Genomic DNA, 22,459 nt, shown 5'->3' on the forward strand with positions numbered 1-22,459 from the left:
ACTTTTTAGACTGTCTTAAATTGTTTACATTCTTTTATTCTTTGAGGAATGACATCTCTCAACACTACATCTGTCACATATTTTTACTGTTGATGACACAAGCTTATTAGATTCTACGCAATTTGCCTTCCATGTCTCAGATCCTTCATCATGCCCTTTGCACCAATGTGTTTGGTGGATTTAGCAGTTTGCTAATTTCACTTGGAGGGTGAGCTGCATTACCAAAGCAATTTAAGATTTATTTATTTGATTAACGTAGATGTTATGTTGATCAGGTTAAATGATCAGGACATTTTTTAATATCAGTTCAGCATACATCTGAACATATTATGTGATGCTTATGTATTTCAGTTTACTTCTGTAGGATCTTTAACCTGAGTAATGACTCATTATTCTCATACAAATAAGCATTTTATCATAGGTATCAAATGTAAAAAATGTGAATGCTCAGTTTTAACATACACATTCGTTTACTTTCTTTTAAGGTAAAAATGCACATCAAATCACCAACTGATTTTGAATGGTTAAAGCAGTCTAGATTCTACTTTAAAGAGGATTTAGATCAAGTCTTGATATCCATCACAGATGTTGATTTTGTTTACCAAAATGAATTTCTGGGTTGCACTGATCGTCTGGTTATAACACCTCTTACAGACAGGTTAGAAAAACAATTACGCATCATGAATACTTATAATACATATATAGTGTTTATTTAATATATCTCTTCAAAGAGGTACATTCTGAATTAAATCCTGTGTGGGCTAGATCCTTCATGAAATCTTTTTATACATTTGCTTAATCATAGTCTTTTAGAAAAAGTAAAGTAGAGTCTCAACAATTTGTATACTTAGTAATTCCTAGAAAAGTTTTATCTGGGAAACAGTTTAGATTTATCCATAAGAATCTAGATGTTGACAAAGTCCCAGATGTATGCACTCACTTGCTGTGCTTCTGCAGCCAGGGAAGCAAATGACCATTAATTTTCTTTCAAGCATGGCTTAACAATGATAAATATTTTTCTCTTTTCCTCTTGAGAGTGTCATGGCTTCTTTTCTTTTGTCAAGCATCTTCCTCTATTTATTCCTTTCTTGAGATGTCGTTTTTGACCAAATCAGAAAATAGAAGGCCAAAAGATACTTGCAAAAAGAACCTCTCAGGAACCACAAATAACTTCGAACCTAAAATCATTCACTTTCCTACCTGTGGAATATGTGTCTGTACAGCTTTTTGAACACCTTAATTTCTTGAGAAGAGGTAGGACTCCTGTTGTGGCAATATGGAAAGTTCACTATATTTCTGCAGTGAACTGTATTGCCCTCAACAATCAAGTATTTTTGATGCAAAATGTTAAATTCTACCCCAAAATTTGCCTTGAGCCCAATAGAACTGTAGAAGTAAAACCTAAGGTAACCTAACCTAATGAAATGTATACAAAGGTAACCTAACCTAATGAAGTGTATACAGATTAAGATACGGGAGAATATGATGAGATGGCAGAATTCAGCAGCAGAATCTGTTCTTTAGAGCTGCAAAAAGCGTTAATGACAATTAAATTCCTTTGTGGTGTGCATTAGTTTTTTTAGCTTATCTGATATTCACAGTTTGTACCAAACTAGATTAACACTAGATGATTTTTTTTTGCTTTTATAAGTAATGTTTAAATGCTATATTTTGAGACTTTTACCATTCTGAACTTCCTGCACTCACAGAAATCAATGGAACTGCTTTATGAAGAAGTAATGTTTCAACATAAAATATATAGAATCTATTGCATAACTCATTGTTATATATATACACATACATCTTTCATATGATTTAATAAATTAATATGAATTAACATTTATAGGTGCTATATAACTTTAGCTCAGGCTTTGAAAATGAATATGGGAGGAGCTCCAGCAGGACCAGCTGGAACTGGTAAAACAGAAACAACGAAAGACATGGGAAAAGCTCTGGGAAAATACGTAGTAGTCTTTAACTGCTCTGATCAGATGGACTTCAGAGGTTTGGGTAGGATTTTCAAAGGTAAGACTTCTTCATGTAGGATAGAAGGAAGGACCCTCACAGGTCATTTGGCAGGTGCAGTTATATTAGGTTATTCAAGACCTTATTCATGTTGGGTTTTGAGTATCTCCAGGGATGGACGTTCCACAACACCTCTGGGCCCCTATTCAGGTGTTTGGCCATCCTCACAGTAACGTTTTTTATACTTTCATTGACTTGGAATTTCCCACATTGAAACCTGTGTCCATTGTCTCTTCTTCTTCTTCCACTGCACTTCTGAGAAGAGCCTGGCTTCAATTTTTCAGTGTCTCCTATTAGCAATAGGCCTTCCTCTTAGCTTTCTCCTCAGGCTCAACAAATTGTGTTCTCTCTCTCTGCCTCTGTGTCGTGTCCTCCAGCCACTGACCGTCATGGCAGCCATCTGCTGGACTCATGCAAGTATATCAATGTCTCACCTCTATTGCTAAGCCCCAAACTGGACACAGTATTCCAGCTGCTATCTCACAAGTGCAGAGTAGAGGCAAACAATGATTTTCCTCAACCTTCTGGCTACACTTGTGCCCAATATACAGCTAACTTACTTTGCTACAAGGACATAATTCTGATTTATGCTCAATTAGTTGTTAAGCAGGACACTAGCTTAATTTTTTTCTGCAAAACTGCTTTGTAGCCAGTCAGCACCGAGCCTGTACTGCTGCATAGAGTTATTCTGTTCCAGATAAAGGACTTGAACTTCATGAGATTTCTCTCAGCTTATTTTTCAAAGTTATGGTATTATATGCATTGAGAAGCAAGAGATGAAACAAATATTTTATTATTATTTTTAGTTTTAGCAAGCAAATAATTGTGGCATAAAAGTGTCTAAAGCTGTATGTTTATAAACATATTGCCCCTTTGAAAGTCATGCTATTCAAATTTTTAAAAAATCTTTGAGTACATGACAGAATCCCTTTAAAGTGATTTAGCCTTAACTGTGTAACAATAGTATACCCTGAATGAATTAGATTAATTTTTCACTTTTAAATAACTATCTTTCAGTATACATGAAAGAAAACCACTGCCTACTTATACTTTAATAACGTTTGGAAAAAAATGCTGCTACAAATTTTTCTCACAAAATGTTGCTGAAGGAGCAACAATTCTCTTAGTTGCTACTAAATACATGTTACTTTTCCAAACTGAAATTAGGCAACTGTGAAATTAATCCTTAATAAAAATGTTATTGTTATTAATATAGTACTTCTAGATTTCTCTTTCCATTTATTTTTTTTTCCTCTGTCTTCCTCTCTTTCATAGACAAGTTCACACAGAGCATTATCCACACTTTCCATGTTGTTAATATCCTGTACCATTACATGAAAAACTTGTCATTTAGTGTGAACTTAAAATGATAATGCTTATGCATAGAGATATACGCATAGATTGATATTTTCTATCTTATGAGATTCAGAGTTTTATTTAAACCCCTAGTTAATGCAAAAATAGTTTCAGTTTTTAATTTTAACATTTATGATTTATAAGAGGCAAGTAAAAAGTAATTTGAAAGCATTGTGAAGGCTAGAAGACCCAAATGAAAATAAAAAACTTATTTTTATGTTGTAACATTTAGGGCTAGTCTTTTGTAGCTCTAAAAAAACTTTGGGATTTTTATGTTGTAACGTTTAGGGCTAGTCTTTTGTAGCTCTAAGTCACTTTTTTTTTTTTTTTTAGATTAACAATGCAGCTTTTTGCAAATAATGGGATTGCTGCTTTACAATAAAAGATTACATTTGCAGAAGGATCTGAATGAAAGATCTGCCAAACGCCCCAAGATATCAAAAGATTTTTTCTGATTTTGATTCACTTTTATGAGTTTTGTATAAATCAACTAATATTAATTCAGATTGATATGGAAATAAGTGGATTAGAGGAAGTTAGGCCTTGGCAACAGGGCAATAAATAAAACTAATTTTATTTAAATATTTGAAGGAAAAGTAATCTAGTTCAGATATCTCAAATATGCATGAAGAACAACAGATAATACATTTTTCTGTCCCTGTTTTAGGTCTTGCACAGTCTGGATCTTGGGGATGTTTTGATGAATTCAACCGAATTGAGTTACCTGTCTTGTCAGTAGCAGCACAACAAATCTATATTATTTTAACAGCAAGAAAAGAAAGAAAAAAACAGTTCATTTTTTCTGATGGAGACTGTGTAGATTTAAATCCAGAGTTTGGGATTTTCCTAACAATGGTAATTGTAGTAATTCCAGAGAAGTGACAAATTATACCGTATACAAGTTAATTTAATGGCAAGATGAAAATAACTGATTTTATTAATTAAATGATGCTGTTGCTATAGAATTAGACTAAATTACTGGAAGACATAAATAATCTTGATTATTCATGAATTACATACTTTCAGTTTTACCTTAAGATTATTGAAAAGGTTCATAATTACGTCTCTTCATTACTGTATTGCAATTCATTATGTAGACTAGGAGTTTGGCCAAGCTTCCAAACTTCTCTGTGCTTGCTGAGAGGGTTGAAAAACTAATATGCTTACTACCTTAGCTTGAAATGCTTTAAAAGTAGTAGTGAGAAAGATATTGTAGGAAAACAAAACAAAACATCCAATTAAAGCAGGAGAAATAAGAAAGACGCACATCTTGTCTAATGGGTACTTTACATAAAAGAATTCTTCAAGCTAATTTACAGAAGTATGATGATTCTGGAATAAATCACTCTCCTTCTACTGTGGTCACAACAGGTCTTTTCAAAATCTGTGCAGAAAGCTATCAGACCCTTTCATTTGTTGATACAGGGTGTGTCTAAACTGGTAAATACAATGCTGGATATCGACTTTTGACCTTCAGTGGCAAAGGGGCCCATTCTGCTCTTTGAGTCAATTCTGGAATTAGAGTGGGCATTGTGAAAGAACTGTGCTTCTTATATCATGAAGTTTTTGTGGTTGGTATTCGAGATACATTGTTCCCTCTCTTATAACAACTACTTGTGAAAAAGACTTGCAGTATATATAGATCAAAGTTAGGTCCCACAACTGAATGGTTGATCTGCACAAAAAGATATGCAAGGCAGTATGTATAATTTTACACCCGTTACTAACCATTACCCATGGGAGAAACACAATCTCCTGGATTTAGAATATTAACCTTCAGAGTATGCTGTCATCTTGCCGTAGGGTTCCTGAGACTTCAGAACACTAATTTCTGTAATCTCATGGGCAGACAATTTTATAGTGTATGTTTCCTAGTGCTAAGGCAGATGGCAATCCAAGATGACTTTATGGGAAATTTAAATCTTCATCTGCATATTTGACTGCAGAATAATAACGGAGGAGGTCATAAATATCTGTCAACTGCTTCTAATTTCTTAAATGTCAGTTGTTCAATTTCAGAGTTATTCTTCATGTTTGCAGCAAGTTTCCAGAAATCTTCTATTAGTCAAACTTTCCTGGTCATTAAAATTTTCTTCCATATGACTTCTTGTAAAGTTTTCATGTTTTAAGTTTGTTGACTGTGTTATTTTTACTGTGTCATTGCAAAATATTCTCTGCATATTCCTGAGCCATGATTAAAATCAGTTCTGTTACTAAAAGAGAATTACAATTTCTTAGTTGATTCTTACTTCAGTAGATAGGATTAATTCACAAACTATTAATCAATCATTGAGATTCTATACCTTAAGGCTAGCCTTTTAGATGCAAGAAATACAGAAGGGCATCCTCATATTTCTTCACTTGTAGACTGCTTATTATCCTTTTTTTTTTGGCTCTTGCTAGGCTCTAAATTTTTAACATGTTACAAAACCTACCTCTTCTGAAAAATGGTAATGAAAATTTTATTTGCATTAGGAATATGCCAGAACAAATCAACCAACTAGACTGTATACCATGAAATTTTAAAATTCTGATTGCTGGCTTGCTATGATAAAGAAATTCAGTTATTACTCTGGCAATTATGCACAGGTTATTAAATTCATAGTTATGGTTTACGTTTTTTCTTCGCATTTTAAGCATTAATAGACAAGAATTCTAACTGTGAACAGATCTAGGTTCATAAATTAATAAATTAATAAGTTAATTAATTAACTAGGTTCTAAATTAATAAATTTACTTTTATTGAACAATAAAAAAGATGTTATTTTAATTGTTCTAAATAATAATACAGTATGTTTTCTTATGTAGAATCCTGGATATGCTGGACGTCAAGAACTACCAGAAAATCTCAAAAGTCAATTTAGAACTGTTGCAATGATGGTTCCAGATAGACAGGTACAATTACTGACTGAAATGAAAGAAAAAATGTATTTTACTTTGCTTACCTATCTTTGCTTACCTTCCTATCATCCTAATTCACTAATGGAATTTCTGAAAAAATTGTATTTCAGATAATTATAAGAGTTAAGCTTGCAAGTTACGGATTTATTGATAATGTGATCTTGTCTCAGAAATTCTTTGTTCTTTATAAACTTTGCGAAGAGCAGCTCACTAAGCAGGTAGCGTTATGTATTCATTTCCTCTTTGCCTTCATATTTACACAACACAGTCCTTTAGGTTTTGATTTGTGCAGATTGCTTTTGAAACATCACTTTTATGCTTTTTACGAAAAATTGAAGTGGTTTAAGTATAATTCAAACAAATACCTCTATAAAGTTTTTGAACAAATAACCAAATTAATTCATATATAGGTAGTCACGTGCACACATTTGTTTAATTGTTAAAGAATGATGGTTTGTAGTTGCAAGTGCATGAGGTTCTTTACCTAAACATGGCAGCCAGGTAAAAATTAACCTGGTTGTGTCATTTTTCTGTAAGAATTATCTAGGGCTAGAGAAAGTAGTTGGAAATTGGAAACCACAGGTGGAACATCTCAAGTTTGATTTAAGTTGCCCTTCTCCCCATAGCACTGCTTTGATCTGAGGTCTTGGCTTTAAGCCGCCTCAGTTAGACAGACCCAGTCTGGAATGGAACTATTTTTTTTTTTGTAGGACCCTGCTATAGAGAGGTACAAAATAATTGCTATATGACATTGTAAATGGTGAAGTCGATTAAATTTATATTAGAAAATAAAAACTTTATAACTTCCTCCCCCTTTTCTGAAAATAACCTAATTATCCTTCCTTTATTTTAATAGAATGATTCCTAAACAACAGCATCAGTTCCTATTTTATCTACCTTTTCCAGGCAGGGCAACTATATTATAAATATGCAAGTAAAGTTTAATATACTGATGAAATAAAGCTAGAGTAGTTGTTACTGATGCAGAAGCCTTTTTTCCACTCTCTAGGTCCATTATGACTTTGGTCTGAGAAATATCCTTTCAGTACTGAGGACTCTTGGATCTCAAAAGAGGGCCAGGCCAAATGAAAGTGAATTAAGTATTGTTATGAGAGGGCTAAGAGATATGAATCTTTCTAAACTGGTAAGACTCTAATTTAATAATTTAGCACCATGTATAGGCAAGTCTACTAGATATTTCATGGGGTTTTGTAGAAAATTAGAAAAATTCTCAAACATCCGTTTCTTTAAAAATTGAAACATGATAATCATCATGTTGTCATAAACAGCAATAAGAATTTATTAGACTTGTAAACAATGCTCAAGGTGCAAAGGTTCAAATAGGTTAATAGTGGCTCGGCTGTAGGTGTGACAGTGTATGTACTGACTTGCGTGCAGACTGCTGTACCATAAGTAAACTGAATAATTTGACTATCCTCTAAATTAGACTTTTAAAGATTTCTTTCCTGACGGGATGTTCTTTCCAGTACATGCTGTAGGTGTTTTACAAATAGATTCCAATGTCTACTCAGTGGGAAATTTCTTTCAATTTTGAATTTATTTCTCACATGGCATATGGATGACATTTTCAAAATACTATTTTTGTAGTGAGCTGTCCTGTTGGCTGACTGTGTTTATGACCATAAACATCTGTATTTAGAAAATATATTCTTACAGTTTGTTATTTTAAAATAGAGATTAATTTTGGTTTGAGAACATTCTTTGGATAAGTATACTTTAAGCATTTAATATCTTTTTTGTTTCAGATAGATGAAGATGAGCCTTTGTTTCTCAGTCTTATCAATGATCTCTTTCCGGGCTTACAGTTGGACAGTAGTACCTATGCTGACCTTCAGGCTGCAGTAGCTAATCAGGTTGAAGAGGCAGGATTGATTAACCATCCACCATGGAATCTTAAGCTTGTTCAGGTAGAACCTTTTCTCCAAAACATTTGTAACAAACAGGAGTCAGAACACCATGTTAGTAATTAAACCACTATTTTAGTCAAGGACCTGTGCTTCTAATATGAGAAAACAACAAAGGTTGTGTTGTGCACCACAAAAAAAAAGGTGAAAGAGAGAAAATTTTTGAAGTGTTCCAAGAAACTATTTTGACTTCAGAATATTTGTAAGATATTATGTTTAGTAAACTAATGATTTAATAATTAAATTGTAGTTTGGGATTATAGTAATCTGTGTTTAGTGCTTGATAACCTTTATGATTTCTTTATTCATTTTCATAATGAATATGTAGTTATCTAATATGAAGGAAAAATGTGCTTAAATGGCTTTTGGGACCTGTACTCCAACGTAACATTTAAATGGCTGACAGTTGTATTTCTGACATGCAATCATGTTTGAAACTCACTTCAAATGTATTATTAAAGACAGTTAACTCATGTTCTGATGATCTTTATGCCAACACACTTTCCTATACACATCCTTTTTCAAAGAACAAGATTAAAAAAAATGCAGCAGACTAACAATTCAAGAAATAAATAATTAGACAATCACTAAACAATTATATGTTGACAAGTTAGAAAGGTAACTAGAGCATTGTTGCTCTTTTGTCTTTTTGTTCTCTTCTTTTTTGAGAAAACACTTTAAGTATTGATGATAATGTTTTTAAGCATTATGACTTTCTTGGTTTCCTGTGTTCTCTGATTTTTCGTGTTTTTTTTTCTGCATGTAGGCAACAAGATGTGAACACTTTTTCTTGTAATACCATCCTTTAAACAGTGATCAGCTTTACTTTATAGGCCATGTTGCTCATTGAAATTGAACTTGGAGCCTTAATTAGTGAAATGGATTTATTTTTTAAAATCCTATTAATTGCAGAAATTGAATTTTACTTTGTAAAATTTGTCAGCCAGAAAAGAATTATGCTGTCTTCTAATTTTCATATTTCACTTATCTCTACTTTTTGGATAGTTATTAAACACTGTTAATGGCTAAGACTAATGGTTAGACATTAACCATTTGTAGTGGCTGAAAACCATATTGCTCTTGAAGCATTTATTTGTAATTTTGCTGATTGCCAAGATGACAGTATAGCTACAACTACTGACACTTAAGAACATTTTCCCTATGGAAATATGTTTGCACCTTCTTGAAATGGAACCTCAGAATTAGAAACTTCCTGAAACTACAGGTCTTGAAGTGCTAGGCTTGTTCATTGACTGTACAGTCTTAAATTAGAAACTACATCATTGGCTCCTGCAAACTAAGTATCTTAAAAGAGTCTGGATGTAAAGCAGGAAAGGCACTCTGAAATTTGTGCTTATTACCAGATTTCTGAAAATTTCTAAACTTGTCTAGCTTAAACAAAACTACCATGTGATATGTTGAACGAAAGCAAAAGATACAATGCATTACAGTATTCTACAAACTGCAACATTCTGCCTTATGTTACTTTACAGCAACTAAAATATCATGTCTGTATCATCAAAACAGAGGTATATTTATGGCTCTGCTCGGACTCCACCTAATTGACAGAATGTTTTGCTCTACATTCTGCACGGTGGATCTATATTGTCCTTCACACACCTTCACACTGGTTACCAGCAGAATTTTTGCATGGCAGAAAACACTTTTGACCATTCTGCTTAAAGTCATATTCACTGTTTTATTCATGACTTAGTATATCTGGTTGCCAAACTGGTCATAGGACAATTGCTTGTGCCTTAACAAATTCCATCTTCTGCTGTGAATAACAAGTTTGAAATTGTCAAGTTCGTGGTGGAATTTATCTTAGTTTAGATTTGTGATGCCTGTAGATCTTCCTTCTGGACTGATACGAGCCTTTATTCAGGTTGCAGAGGAAGCAGCTATTTATGCTTCTCCTTACAAGGTCCCATCATCCAGGAGGACTACCACTTTTTCGTTCCTTTTATTTACTCCAAAAGGAGATACTTGTGTAGGCAGACCCTACCACTTCCGTAGCAAGCCGAAAGCTAATATTAAAAGAAAAATAGAAAATTCGATAAAGAACTGTCATGAACCTAGACATGTCTGCAATCCTGTAGAAGTGCTGTCCCTATATTTATTTTGTATACTCAGGTAATTCTTCTGTTGCATTAATGTTTTGCTATTATTCATTTTTCCTTTTGAATAATACAGAAAATCCTCTTTAAAATTTGGTAAAATTATTTTCAGTTGCTTTGAAAAGTTTAGACAAGGTTTAGTTCTGTAAGCTCTTTTATAGTAAACTTATTTGGTGCTTAGAAGATTAGTATGTGAAAGTATGTATTATTCCACAAAGCACTACAAATCAGCAAACACATGATGTTTTTAATTCTGACCATATAATTTGTACGTCTAATACACTTATAATCACTGACTATCAAAGGTACTAAATGCAAGCAAAAGTTTTCCAAAAGTGTATATTTCTTAAAATATTATGATTTTTTTAATAGTTGTATGAAACTTCTCTAGTACGTCATGGGTTGATGACACTTGGACCTAGTGGATCTGGAAAAACAACGGTCATAACTATATTAATGAGAGCACTGACAGAATGCGGCCAACCTCATAGAGAAATGCGTATGAATCCCAAAGCTATTACTGCTCCTCAAATGTTTGGAAAACTAGATGCTGTAAATAATGATTGGACAGATGGAATCTTTTCTACACTGTGGAGGAAAACACTGAAAGCTAAAAAGGGTATGTAAATACTTGGGGTGTGGTATATAAAAAGGATATAACATATCTTGAATGATATGTTGAAAAAAGCATCTTGAATTAGGAAATGTGGTGAAGTCCCCTCTTGAGAGAAACTATAGAGAAGATAGATAATGGTACAATTCACATCTCAGAAAAGGCAATGATTTAAAAATGTACTATTTCAGTGGTATATCTACATTAAAAAATTGTTAGTTTCCTTGCCACTTCAGTTCCACAGTGGAGATCTGTTATTTGGAAGCTGATAAATTATAATTTAAATTTACTTGTAGTAATTGCACTAGCTTTAAAATAATCTTCTTTCTGTGTTTTTTTTTTTTTTTTGATGTTGATTACGTACTTCTATATTTCAGTATTTTACGACTGGAATACTGAAATTCCTTTTCACAGTGATTTGTTTGTATCTGAAAAAATAAAAATATTTTATTAAAGAAATTGAATTCTTCTAGGAAGCCTTTCTAGAAGGAGGTTCTTTTTTTAAAAAGTCGCATTTTCTATGTTGAAAATGTCTATATTTTCTCTATCCGAAATTTTCTCTTTTGAAAACAAAGCCAGAATTTAAAAATTTGATTGCCAAAATTTAGGAATTTTCGTCTATATTAAGGTTTCAAAATAAAAGAAAAACAATTAGATTTTCAGAACTGATCAGTAATGATACTTTTCATTGACTTAAATGGGATCTGTGAATATTCAACACCTTTGTCTAGTGGCCCAAAGAACCCTTATTTTGGCAGCAAAATGCTAAATTCCTCATCTCCCCTGTGCTACTCAGAAGCCCAGCGGTGGGAGAAGGAAGAAGAATTAGATTAGGTTGGGAAGGAAGAAGCTGAAGCTGGAGAAAGAAAAAGAGGTGGGAGAAAGGTGTTTTAGTTTTTTGTCTTTGTTTCTCATCATCCAAGTCTATGTTAATTTGCAATAAATTAATTTTCCCAAAGTCGAGCCTGTTTTGACCATGAGAATAGTTGGCAAGTGATTTTGCTGTCTTTACCTTAACTTATAAGCATTTTCACCTTATTTTCTCCCTCTGCCCGTTGAGGAGGGGGAGTGAAAGAATGGCGTGGTGTCTGTCTGGAAGCCAGCCAAGGTAATATCACCAGAGATGTTCAACATTATAAAGATGTACTTTTGTGTCCTCATTTGATTGTTTCAAAAATAGTCCCTTAACTACGTATGCAATTTATGCAGTAACAAGTGTCCATGGAGATGGCAGAAATTACAATAAATAAAATACATTTTTAAACATTTTTTAAGTTCTATACCATCTTCTGTAAACTTATTTTCTTACCCTTTCAGCATGGTGTTATGAACTGTATCTTTTTTGATTCTTTTTCCAGGTGAAAATGTTTTTCTGATTTTAGATGGTCCTGTAGATGCAATTTGGATTGAGAATCTAAATTCAGTTTTGGATGATAACAAGACCCTCACTTTAGCAAATGGAGATCGAATTCCTATGTCTCCTACATGTAAACTGTTATTTGAGGTCCACAACATTGAGAATGCCTCTCCTGCAACAGTTTCTCGAATGGGTATGGTCTACATCAGTTCTTCTGCCCTCAGCTGGAGACCAATATTACAAGTAAGATTATCACAGAATCATTGAATGGTTTGAGTTGAAAGGGACCTGAAAGATCATCTAGGTCCAAACTCCCTGCCATGTGCAGGGACACCTTCTACTAGAGGTTGCTCAAAGCTCCATCCAACCTTGTGTTGAACACTTCCAGGGATGGGGTATCCACAGCTTCTCTGTGCAACCTGTTCCAGTGCCTCCCCACTCACATGGTGAAGAATTTCTTCCTTATATCTACTCTAAATCTACCCTCTTTCAGTTTAAAGCTGTTACCCCTTGTCCTATCACTACATGCCCTTGTAAAAAGTCCCTCTCCAGCTTTCTTGTAGGCCCTCTTTAAATATTGGAAGGCTGCTAGAAGGTCTTCCCGGAGCCTTCTCTCCTTCAGGCTGAACAGCCCCAACTCTCTCAGCCTGTCTTCATAGGAGAGGTGCTTCAGCCCTCTGATCATCTTCATGCCCCACCTGCGGCCTCGCTCCATCAGGTCCATGTCCTTCTTGTGTTGAGGGCCCCAGAGCTGAAGGCAGTACTCCAGGTAGAGTCTCATGAGAGCAGAGTAGAGGGGCAGAATCACTTCCCTCGACCTGCTGGCCACGCTTCTTTGGATGCAGCCTGGGTTATGGTTGGCTTTCTGGGCTGCAAGCACACATTGCTAGCTCATGTTGAACTTCTCATCAACCAACACCCCCAAGTCCTTCTCCTCATGGCTGCTCTCAATCCATTCTCTGCCCAGCCTGTGCTTGTGCTTGGGATTTCCATAGCCCATGTGCAGGACCTGGCACTTGGCCTTGTTGGACTTCACAAGGTTCACATGGGCCCACCTCTCAAGCCTGTCAAGATCCCTCTGGATGGCATCCCTTCCGTCCAGTATGTTGACCACACCACACAGCTTGGTGTCATCAGCAAACTTGCTGAGGGTGCACTCGATCCTACTGTCCATGTTGCTGATGAAGACGTTAAAGAGCACTGACCCCTGAGAACACCAGTCATCACTGGTCTACACTTGGACATTGAGCTGTTGGCCGAAACTCTTTCAGTGCAACCATCCAGCCTATTCCTTATCCACTGAGTACTCCATCTGTCAAATCCATGTCTCCAATTTAGAGACAAGGATGTCGTGCAGGACAGTGTCAAATGCTTTGCACAAGTCCAGATAGATGATATCAGTTGCTCTTCCCTTATCCACCAATGCTGTAACTCTGTTGTAGAAGGCCGCCAAATTTGTCCTGCATGATTTGCACTTAGTGAAGGCATGTTGGCTGTCACCAATCACCGCTTTATTTTCCATGTTTCTCAGCATAGTTTCCAGGAGGATCTGCTCCATGATCTTGCCAGGCACAGAGGTGAGACTGACTGGTCTGTATTTCCCTGGGTTTTCCTTTTTCCCCTTTTTAAAAATGGGGCTTGTGTTTCCCCTTTTCTAGTTGATGAGAACTTCACCAGCCTGCCACAACTTCTCAAACGTGATGGGTAGTGGCTTAGCAACTTCATCCACCAGTTCTCTCAGGACCCGCTGGTGCATTTCATCAGGTCCCATGGAGTTGTCCACCTTAAGGTTCCTTAGAAGGTCTCAAAACTGATCTTCTCCTACAGTTGCTATCATTGCTGGCTACTCCTAACTTTACCTTGTTATACATTTTATACAGAAAAATACTGTGGTTGTTTTTCAGGCATGGCTGAAAAAACTTTCTTCTCAAGAAGCTGAAGTTTTACAAAGTTTATATGATAGAATCTTTGAACCAGCATATAAGTATATGAGACTAAACCTCAATCCAAAAATGGAACTTCTGGAATGTAACTACATTATGCAGGTAAAACAGTCGCTGTGTAAGATTGTATGAATTGACTGACTGTAGTAAGTGTGCAGGAATAGCAAAGAGAACATTTGAAAGCAATAAAATTAATTTGAAAAGATTGTTTCCTAACAAAGAAAACCTCAAACTCAATATTTGTTTCTTAGGCAATATAAGAGCAACTATTACAGATGTGCAGAAGAAAATTTTTCTTCTTATTGCTTCATATGTAGGCTAGTCTTCTGTTGACTGGAATTTGCAGGCTTCAATAAGTTTTCAGAAGCATATGTTTAATGAGCTAATCATCTCATTCTAGTTCTTCTAATATCAAACAAATTGTGGTAAGGGTCAGCCTAAACCTACGGGTAGTGCCAGCAGAAAGAGTGAAGAATGTTTTATCTCAAGATGCAATAGCTGTGATTCTGATAGTCAGCTCTTCCAAGGTCAATGTAGTAATTTTTGCTTGTCCCTTTCTGGCAATTGGAATTCTACCTTGAGTGCAGTCCAAACTTTATCAGTGATTTATTAATGATTAAATTATGTGTTTTGCAGATTTTGCCAGAATGTCAGTCCTATACTTCATGTCTCCAGCTGATTTGTTTATGAGTCTGTTGTCATCTGCAGATTCTAAATCTACAGACTTTCCATTTTTCCATGTAATCTCAGTTGTATATGGACACTCTCATAATAAATCAGTAGTGCTTTTGAATAAGAGGGTAGACAAGATAATATTTGTGATGATGCTTCAATTGAACGAGTCAGTTTGCACCCAATATCTCTTTACTGTTCATTATGGATTTAGCTTCAAATTTTCAACAGTTTGAAGTATTTTGCTGTAAATGAACAGCCACAGTAAATGCTGGAAAGATTAACTGTGCAGTATCAAATGGAATTAGAATACCTATAGAATCGAAGTCCGGAGGCAGAAACTACATAACTTGCCAATTTATAATGATAAACAAGATGGACGTGCCATGCACAAGATTTTAGAGACAGAAAATATTTTCTTCTTCTGTGTTTTCTATCTGTGAAACCTCTGGCTGAATTGATACTGTCTTCATGGAAGACTTTTCCTGGGACTAGAAGTTTCTGTGTTATTTTTGATCAGCACTTGTTAGGAAGTGTGAGCAAATCAGTGTTCTACTCATACTGCTTCAACATGAAATGTTTCCCTGATTTAAGCTGTATTGAATATTTCTCCTTGTGGATGAAAATCTCTAGTAAGTTTCTGTCATAGGTGTGACAGAGAAAATAACCCTTAGTGGATCTCCATGCTGGGATTTATCTAAGAACCAGTGAGACCAGAACTTTTACCCTACTTGATCATTTCAAAGATTCAATTCCTCACTTGCTTCCCTCCTCCAGTGCTACATTTGCTTAGTCTTGATTTCTCTTCCCAGCAAGACTTTTATTCTTGGTGTGAGAAGGTAGGGGAAAAAGTCATGTTGGTTTCCGTGCTGTGCAGACACTTGCAGCTACCAGGATTGTCTACATGTATCTCTCATCTCCAGGATCTAGGATCTTTCCTCCAACCATGATCTTCACCTCTTTCTTTCTGGGCCCCCTTTTTTCCAAGATCACTTGTTTTGGGGACCCTTCTTTTCTGCACCACCTCTCCTTTCCAGAACCTTAAGATTCCAGTTTTGCCATAAATGGTCTATGTGCAGAAGCACCGTACTTTATCAGCCTCCTTCTTGATGGTTCTGTCTTATGTCTCTTTATTAATTGTGGGACTCAGGACATGGCACTGTTGTTTAGTTTAGGTGTTTTCAAAATTTAAAACAATCTCAAACCAGTGATGTCTATCAGATAGCAGACTTGTACTTGGGTTCTAAAGTTCAGTTTTGGATGTTCATCTACACATGCATGTGTATCAAATTATCTGTGGTTTGTTAGCACTTGCAATTTAAGTGTTTTTTTCATCTACAACAGATTCATAATGGTTTTATATAAAAAGTGACCTTTGCTTTCCTCCTTGCAATTTCCACTGACTTTCTAACTGTATATATTCTAGTATTGTTCCTGGATGATTTTTTTTCTGCTGTTTTTACTTATATGCATTTCTTTTGGCTGTTTACCATCTTCTGGCCCACCTCATTAGGTCGACAAATATATTCAACACAGTTTTTGTTTAGGATTATCCTACCTGAGAAGCTTATTGGAAAAGTCAGTAAAGTTGTAGCTAAAGGAGATCTGATTGATATGGTCTTCATGAAAGAACGAAGATGTTTGGGAAAGTTAAAAAAAAAAAGTTTTAAAACCAGGGATTTACATGGAAGCTAAGCAGTCCTATTGGAAGATAGGAGGTTCATTTCTACATAAATGATCAGAAGATAGGAAATGTGTAATTGGAGTATCAGTTCTTAGGAAAGATAGAGGTTAGCTCTGATCCTGAGGTACCTTTGCTGGGGCCAATGATGTTCAAAATGTTCATAAACAATTTGGAAAAGTTTTAGGTGAAGAAGTTTACTGATGATACTAAATTGTTCAGGGTAGTAAGGACAAAACAGCTAACCATGAAGAACTGTAGACAGACTTTATGAGACTGAATAAATGGGTAATAAAACGGCAAATGAAATTCAGTGAAGATAAGCATGAAGGAGTTCCCACAGGGAAAAAACAAAACTATTCAGTGCCATGAATAGCAGACCTATGCAACATCTTGCTAAAGGGTGTTATAGAAGATAAAAGTTTATGTAGGTTCAAGACCAGTCTTCATATTTTCAGGGCGGAAAAATCCATAGAGGATTACTAAACCCAGAAAAAGTATATTTGGTTCAGAGGGCCTCAAGCTGAAGAGAGTACCAGCAGGAAGTACACCTCCAGTACCATTACAAGCCAAGAGAGTTTTTTCTTTGTTTTTACTCTTCTCTAAGTGTCCATTTTTGGTCACTATTGCAGATCAGATGATGGGCAAGCTGAAGTTTTCATCTGATTTCTTTCAATCATTTGTGTGTTTTTATAAGTCAGATTAATTTTTTCTGTTTTTTTTTTCTTCAACAACTTGTCAGAATATTGCTAAGACCCAGAGTATCATGGGAAATTTTGAACTTGAGCTTGTATTTGAGGGAACAAAAAAGATTTTGTTCAAATAAACTGGGACACAGCCTGTCCTAGAAATCATTAGTTAAATCACTTGTCTTCCAAAGAAGAGAAGTGACATAATTTTAACATTATGAAGTATAACTAATACTGGTTAATCTTCTTTTTAAGACTGAATTTTAAAGTAATCAAAAGTATTCTAACTATTAAGGTCCTTTAGGCTGCATTGAAAAGATATAGTACTACATTATTTCCCTTTCCAAGTATGAGATCCAAGACAGCATAAAGAATACTAATTCCAAGAGCTCATTTAAAATTTGCTTCACTGTTAAAAAGACATAGTTTGAAACAACATGTTTGACGCTCCCTTGTATAAAAAGGTGTCCCAGACCGGGTTAGCTCTTCTTTTTAGCAGCTAGAAGAGCTCCGTGTTTTGGTTTTACTCAGAGGCTCGCTCTGAGAAGAATGCTGATAGCAAGTTGATGTTTGTGGTTGGACGTGAGACTCCAAGGACTTTTCAGTGTGCCGGAGTGCAGAAGCACAGCGGGATAAGGGGGGAGCATAGTTGCGACAAGGGGGACACGATTCCCCTTGTGATTTGTGGTGGAACTTAAGACTGAGGGCCAAACTGGCCAATTAGTATTCCCTATCATGCAGCGTCATGCCCAGTATAAAGTGAGGGGCAGCCGGACAGGAGGGCTTTTGCGCTTTGGCTCTTTCGCCGCTTTTGCTCTTCTGCGCTTGCTGCGCTTTTGCTCTATTGCCTTTTTTTCTCCCTCTCTCTCCCAGCACTCCCACTCTCGGAGTGCTCTCTCTCTCTCTGCCCCTCTCTATTTCGGGGCCTCGCGTTCGTCCGGGATTGCAGCTTTGGGACGAGACGGGCTTCGCATACGAGGGGGTGGTGAGCATCTACACTGTGTGTTAAATCATCTGTATTAAATCATTCTTATCTCAACCCACGGGTTTCCCTTTTATCCTTTAATTCTCTCCCTCATTCCTGGGGGTGGGGGAGGGGGAGTGACCGGCTGTGTGGGAGGGTCAGCCTAACCCACGACAAAAGGGAATATGACTGATGTTAACTAAGACAGTCAATCGTCTGTCTTCATTAACGACATCATGGAATTGTAGACAGAAAGTTACTAGATTTCTGTAATCTAGTTCCTTAGAAATAGAGTGAAGCAATCATAAACCAAGATATATTAATCTATTTTTTTACACACAAATTAGAAGTTAATGTAATAGATGCATGAATTGACCATAATTAAGATAAATATATTAGACAGATGCTGAAAATTCTTCCATGCTTAAAGATGTAAAGAAATGGCTCAGCCTCACCTACTTTTGGAGCTCTAAATATCCCACTACATATTATAAAATCCCTTAAAAATCTGTTCTGTTACCCTCGCTCTTAAATGGCATTTATTATATTGACAGAATTAAAAATAGTTGCTGATCAAATTATTTAAGTAATTTTGCAAATTTTATCCAGTTCTCGGATTTGCAGTTCTGAATTTTATGTTATTCTCTGGTAACCTGTATTGATTTTCAAATTATGATTTAAAGTTTGAATACAAATAAATAATGCATGTGCATACATATATATAAATATATAAAAATAAAAAGTGATTATTTAGTATTTTCTTTATGCCTAATATTTTTAAAATATTTTCAGTCTATCAATCTTCTGGAAGGTTTGATTCCATCGAAGGAAGAAGGTGGTTTATCAACTATATTTCATCTGCATAAATTGTTCTGCTTTGCAATAATGTGGAGTTTAGGTGCCCTTCTGGAGTCTGACAGTAGAGATAAACTTGAAGCCTTCATTAGAACTCATGATAAAAAATTAGACTTACCAGAAATCTCCCCTGGCACCAGTCAAACGATGTATGAGTTTTATGTTACTGATTATGGTAAGAAAAAGCATTAACATTCTCTTTTATACTGGCATTTAAAACTAGTTGTAGCTTTAAAATTACTCCTTTTGTCCTTATTACAGTCTCAAGAGCAGAGATTTTTGACAGTATAGTAGTAACACAGGTTCTGTATGCAGCAAGTCTGTGGAAGAGAGAAGTCAGAAACAAGGGACAGAGGGCTCATTGTTAACGTTTTCTTATTTCTTTTGGTTTTAAATTCATTCTTATGGATTTCTTTTCTATAACTTAACCAGCCTACAATTTTTAGATAATTTATGCTCAGGCAGCTTCAGTCTAAATTATATTAATTTTGTATTTAATTTTCTCAGAGCTAGTATTTTTTGTTTAAAAATATAACCTGATTTTAATTCCACATAATAATCATTATTTATCCATGTCTAAGAATCAGTAATAAATCTTACAGTTTATGAAACTGTAAGAGTGATGTGATATTTTGAACATTCTGAATATTGGTATTTTGATTAGTGTGATATTTTCCACAAGGAATTTATAGTTTAAATAACACACAGACAACCAATTTCACAAAGAACTTACTGTTCTTTCAGAGTATATACTCATGTGAATACATCATTTTCTCGTGTATCCAAATTCAGATTTTTTTTTGCCAACAATGTTGATATAGTGTACACATGTGCAATCCGTATTCTCACATTATGTAAGTCTTCACCAGCAGTGTGAGATTGAGTTTCTAGATAAACATTCTTTTGTTTTTTTTTTATTTAGTTAAATGTAAATTCAAGAAATATGTATATATTTAGTAGGATTGTAGACTAATTAGAGGTCATGACTAAGTATGCCCTTTGTTATAAGCATTTCAGCTAGATTTGAGAAAATTTGTCCCTGTTTATACTTTGTAGTACTTCACTTATAGCATCTAGGATTTTTTTTTTTTTTTTAATACTAACGAAATACTGAACATGATCAAAGTATGGTGAGATATTTTCCTCTCTTTTTTTTGTCATTTCAGGTGACTGGGAGCACTGGAATAAAAGAGTTCAGGAATATATTTATCCAACTGATAATGTCCCAGACTATGCATCTATTCTGGTTCCAAATGTTGACAATGTCAGAACTCAGTTTTTGATAAACACAATAGCAAAACAACAGAAAGTAAGTACAAGATTACTTATTTATGTATCTGCCTACCATATGAAATAAATAAGAATCTACTTATAAAGTAACTGAGAGTTGCAATCATTCGTCATATTCTCTTTCTCTAGTCATTGGTTGCCAGGTGCATCGTTATTTACATATTGCTCTATTTTTATTTTCTTAACTTATTTCTATGCATGAGCAAAATGTTTAAAATATCCTTTTTATAAAATATTTTTTGTCATAAAAATTTAACTCCAACAACCTATTGTTTTTCTCAGAGAAAGACATAAAACCTTACTCTTAGTCTTTACACCATATTCGTGTTTCTGATTTATGCTTTCTTGAATAGGGAAACAAGGAAAATGAATTTCACAGTTCACCTAAAACCTAAAATTCCTAGCCTTTACTCTGTTTTTCTCCTCTCATTAAGAAAGCTATAGTTAATAGCAGTAGCCAGAACTATAGAAAAAGAGAGAACACTCCTCATGCAGCTTTAACCATAAGGGCCAATGTGGTATCATGGCGTTTGACTCAGGCCACATTAAACAATAGATATTAAAACACATATAGACCCCTTTTCAAACAAAGGAAGGTCTGAAAAATACTTATGTTGCTTTAGTACAATGCTCTTAATAACCCTAGCAACTTCCGATGGAAATCTGTGTCAGGCTGTGAAATACAGGTCAATGTACTCCCTTCTTAGTAGCTGGAGCCAATATTAGAAATACCACAAGTGCATAAGCCACTGCTGGAACAGCATCTTTTCTGTAAAATTCTGGGATTTGGACAGTAAACCTGTTGATTTGGTTTGATTAAACTGTTCCAGAGGCCATAATGTGAGTGTGCTTTTGATGTATCTGACATAAATTACAAAAACATGCAAAATCTTTATATTTGGAAACAAATAATTAATCTTTGTACATTAATACCTTGGGAGATACTAATTATATTTCCAGGTACACTCTTTGGCCATCATTGCAATAGAAATAACAAACACTGAAATCTTCCAAGAGCTGTCCTTCTATTACAAACATGTGTCACAAAGGATATATATAGCAAAAACAAATAGTAGAATTTTTATATTCAAATTGGATGTCAGAGACCACTTTACATTATAAAGAAAGCCTTCTTTGGGTCATCCACTGCATGGGACTGCTGCAGTGAATGTGTTGGAAAGTGGAGGAAGTTAGGCAACTGGAAGAAAAACCTCTAGTACATTCTCGCTTCATCCTTTCTTTTATGACTCTGTAAATTATTAGTCTTGGAGAATCTGGGTGGGATGAAAAACACATACTGTGTTACTGCATATGGAGGCACAGCAAAAGCCTGCCAGAATAATATATCATTCAAAAGCAGATACAGAAACTATCCCTTTCTATAAAATATGTCTGTTACGTGTATTTAATTAGAAGTTTTGATGCTACTTAAGACATTTAAATGTCTGTTACAGGCAGTTTTGCTCACGGGAGAACAGGGGACTGCAAAGACAGTCATGATTAAGGCGTATGTGAAGAAATATGACCCAGAAGAACATTTGTCAAAATGTTTAAACTTTTCATCTGCCACAGAACCATTTATGTTTCAGGTAAAAATACAGATTTTAGGCAATTTTGCATATAATTTCATTGCTAAGTGTTTAAAGTGTACTTAATTCTGATGATAAAAGGAGTGATTTAGAAATAAAATCTAAAAGATCTTTTCCTTTAAGTCACTTAAACGCTTCAGAAAATTCTGGGAAAAATAATTTTTACAGATCAGAATAAAATATAATCGCTCACATAACTATACATATATTAATGATTGCTGTGTGCTTTTGCATTACAGAATTCTAAGAATCCATTTTTTACTGAAGACCTTTCCTTTTCATTTTAGATTAATGAATTTTTTGGTTATACTTCTCCAGTTTTTTCCCTGATTCTTTAGTTTATAACTTTTATTAAATAAAAAGCAGATTTCAACTTTCAGATCCTCTTATTTTTCCTCAGCTCAGGAGTTGACTACAGCATCAGAAATCTAGTCTTTAAGGTCCTCTGTCAGGACAGCCTGTTAGAGATTTCCCTTTCCCAA

General features: G+C 34.9%; 1 protein-coding gene across 2 annotated transcripts in view; it reads left to right on the forward strand.

Moving 5' to 3' along the window:
- Positions 1–22,459, forward strand: part of DNAH8 (dynein axonemal heavy chain 8) — a 144,303-nt gene that overhangs the window by 58,099 nt on the left and 63,745 nt on the right. For both annotated transcript variants that reach the window (XM_086628486.1, XM_086628495.1), the window contains exons 42-54: positions 486–658; positions 1,847–2,025; positions 4,049–4,236; positions 6,190–6,276; positions 6,393–6,500; positions 7,292–7,426; positions 8,049–8,210; positions 10,697–10,943; positions 12,296–12,537; positions 14,199–14,339; positions 19,036–19,273; positions 20,265–20,407; positions 21,843–21,977. In XM_086628486.1, coding sequence (XP_086484612.1) covers positions 486–658; positions 1,847–2,025; positions 4,049–4,236; positions 6,190–6,276; positions 6,393–6,500; positions 7,292–7,426; positions 8,049–8,210; positions 10,697–10,943; positions 12,296–12,537; positions 14,199–14,339; positions 19,036–19,273; positions 20,265–20,407; positions 21,843–21,977 — 2,178 coding nt within the window. The remainder of the gene's footprint in view (positions 1–485; positions 659–1,846; positions 2,026–4,048; positions 4,237–6,189; positions 6,277–6,392; positions 6,501–7,291; positions 7,427–8,048; positions 8,211–10,696; positions 10,944–12,295; positions 12,538–14,198; positions 14,340–19,035; positions 19,274–20,264; positions 20,408–21,842; positions 21,978–22,459) is intronic.

Source organism: Tauraco erythrolophus, chromosome 2 (genome assembly GCF_009769465.1).
Source record: "Tauraco erythrolophus isolate bTauEry1 chromosome 2, bTauEry1.pri, whole genome shotgun sequence".
NCBI lineage: Eukaryota > Metazoa > Chordata > Aves > Musophagiformes > Musophagidae > Tauraco > Tauraco erythrolophus.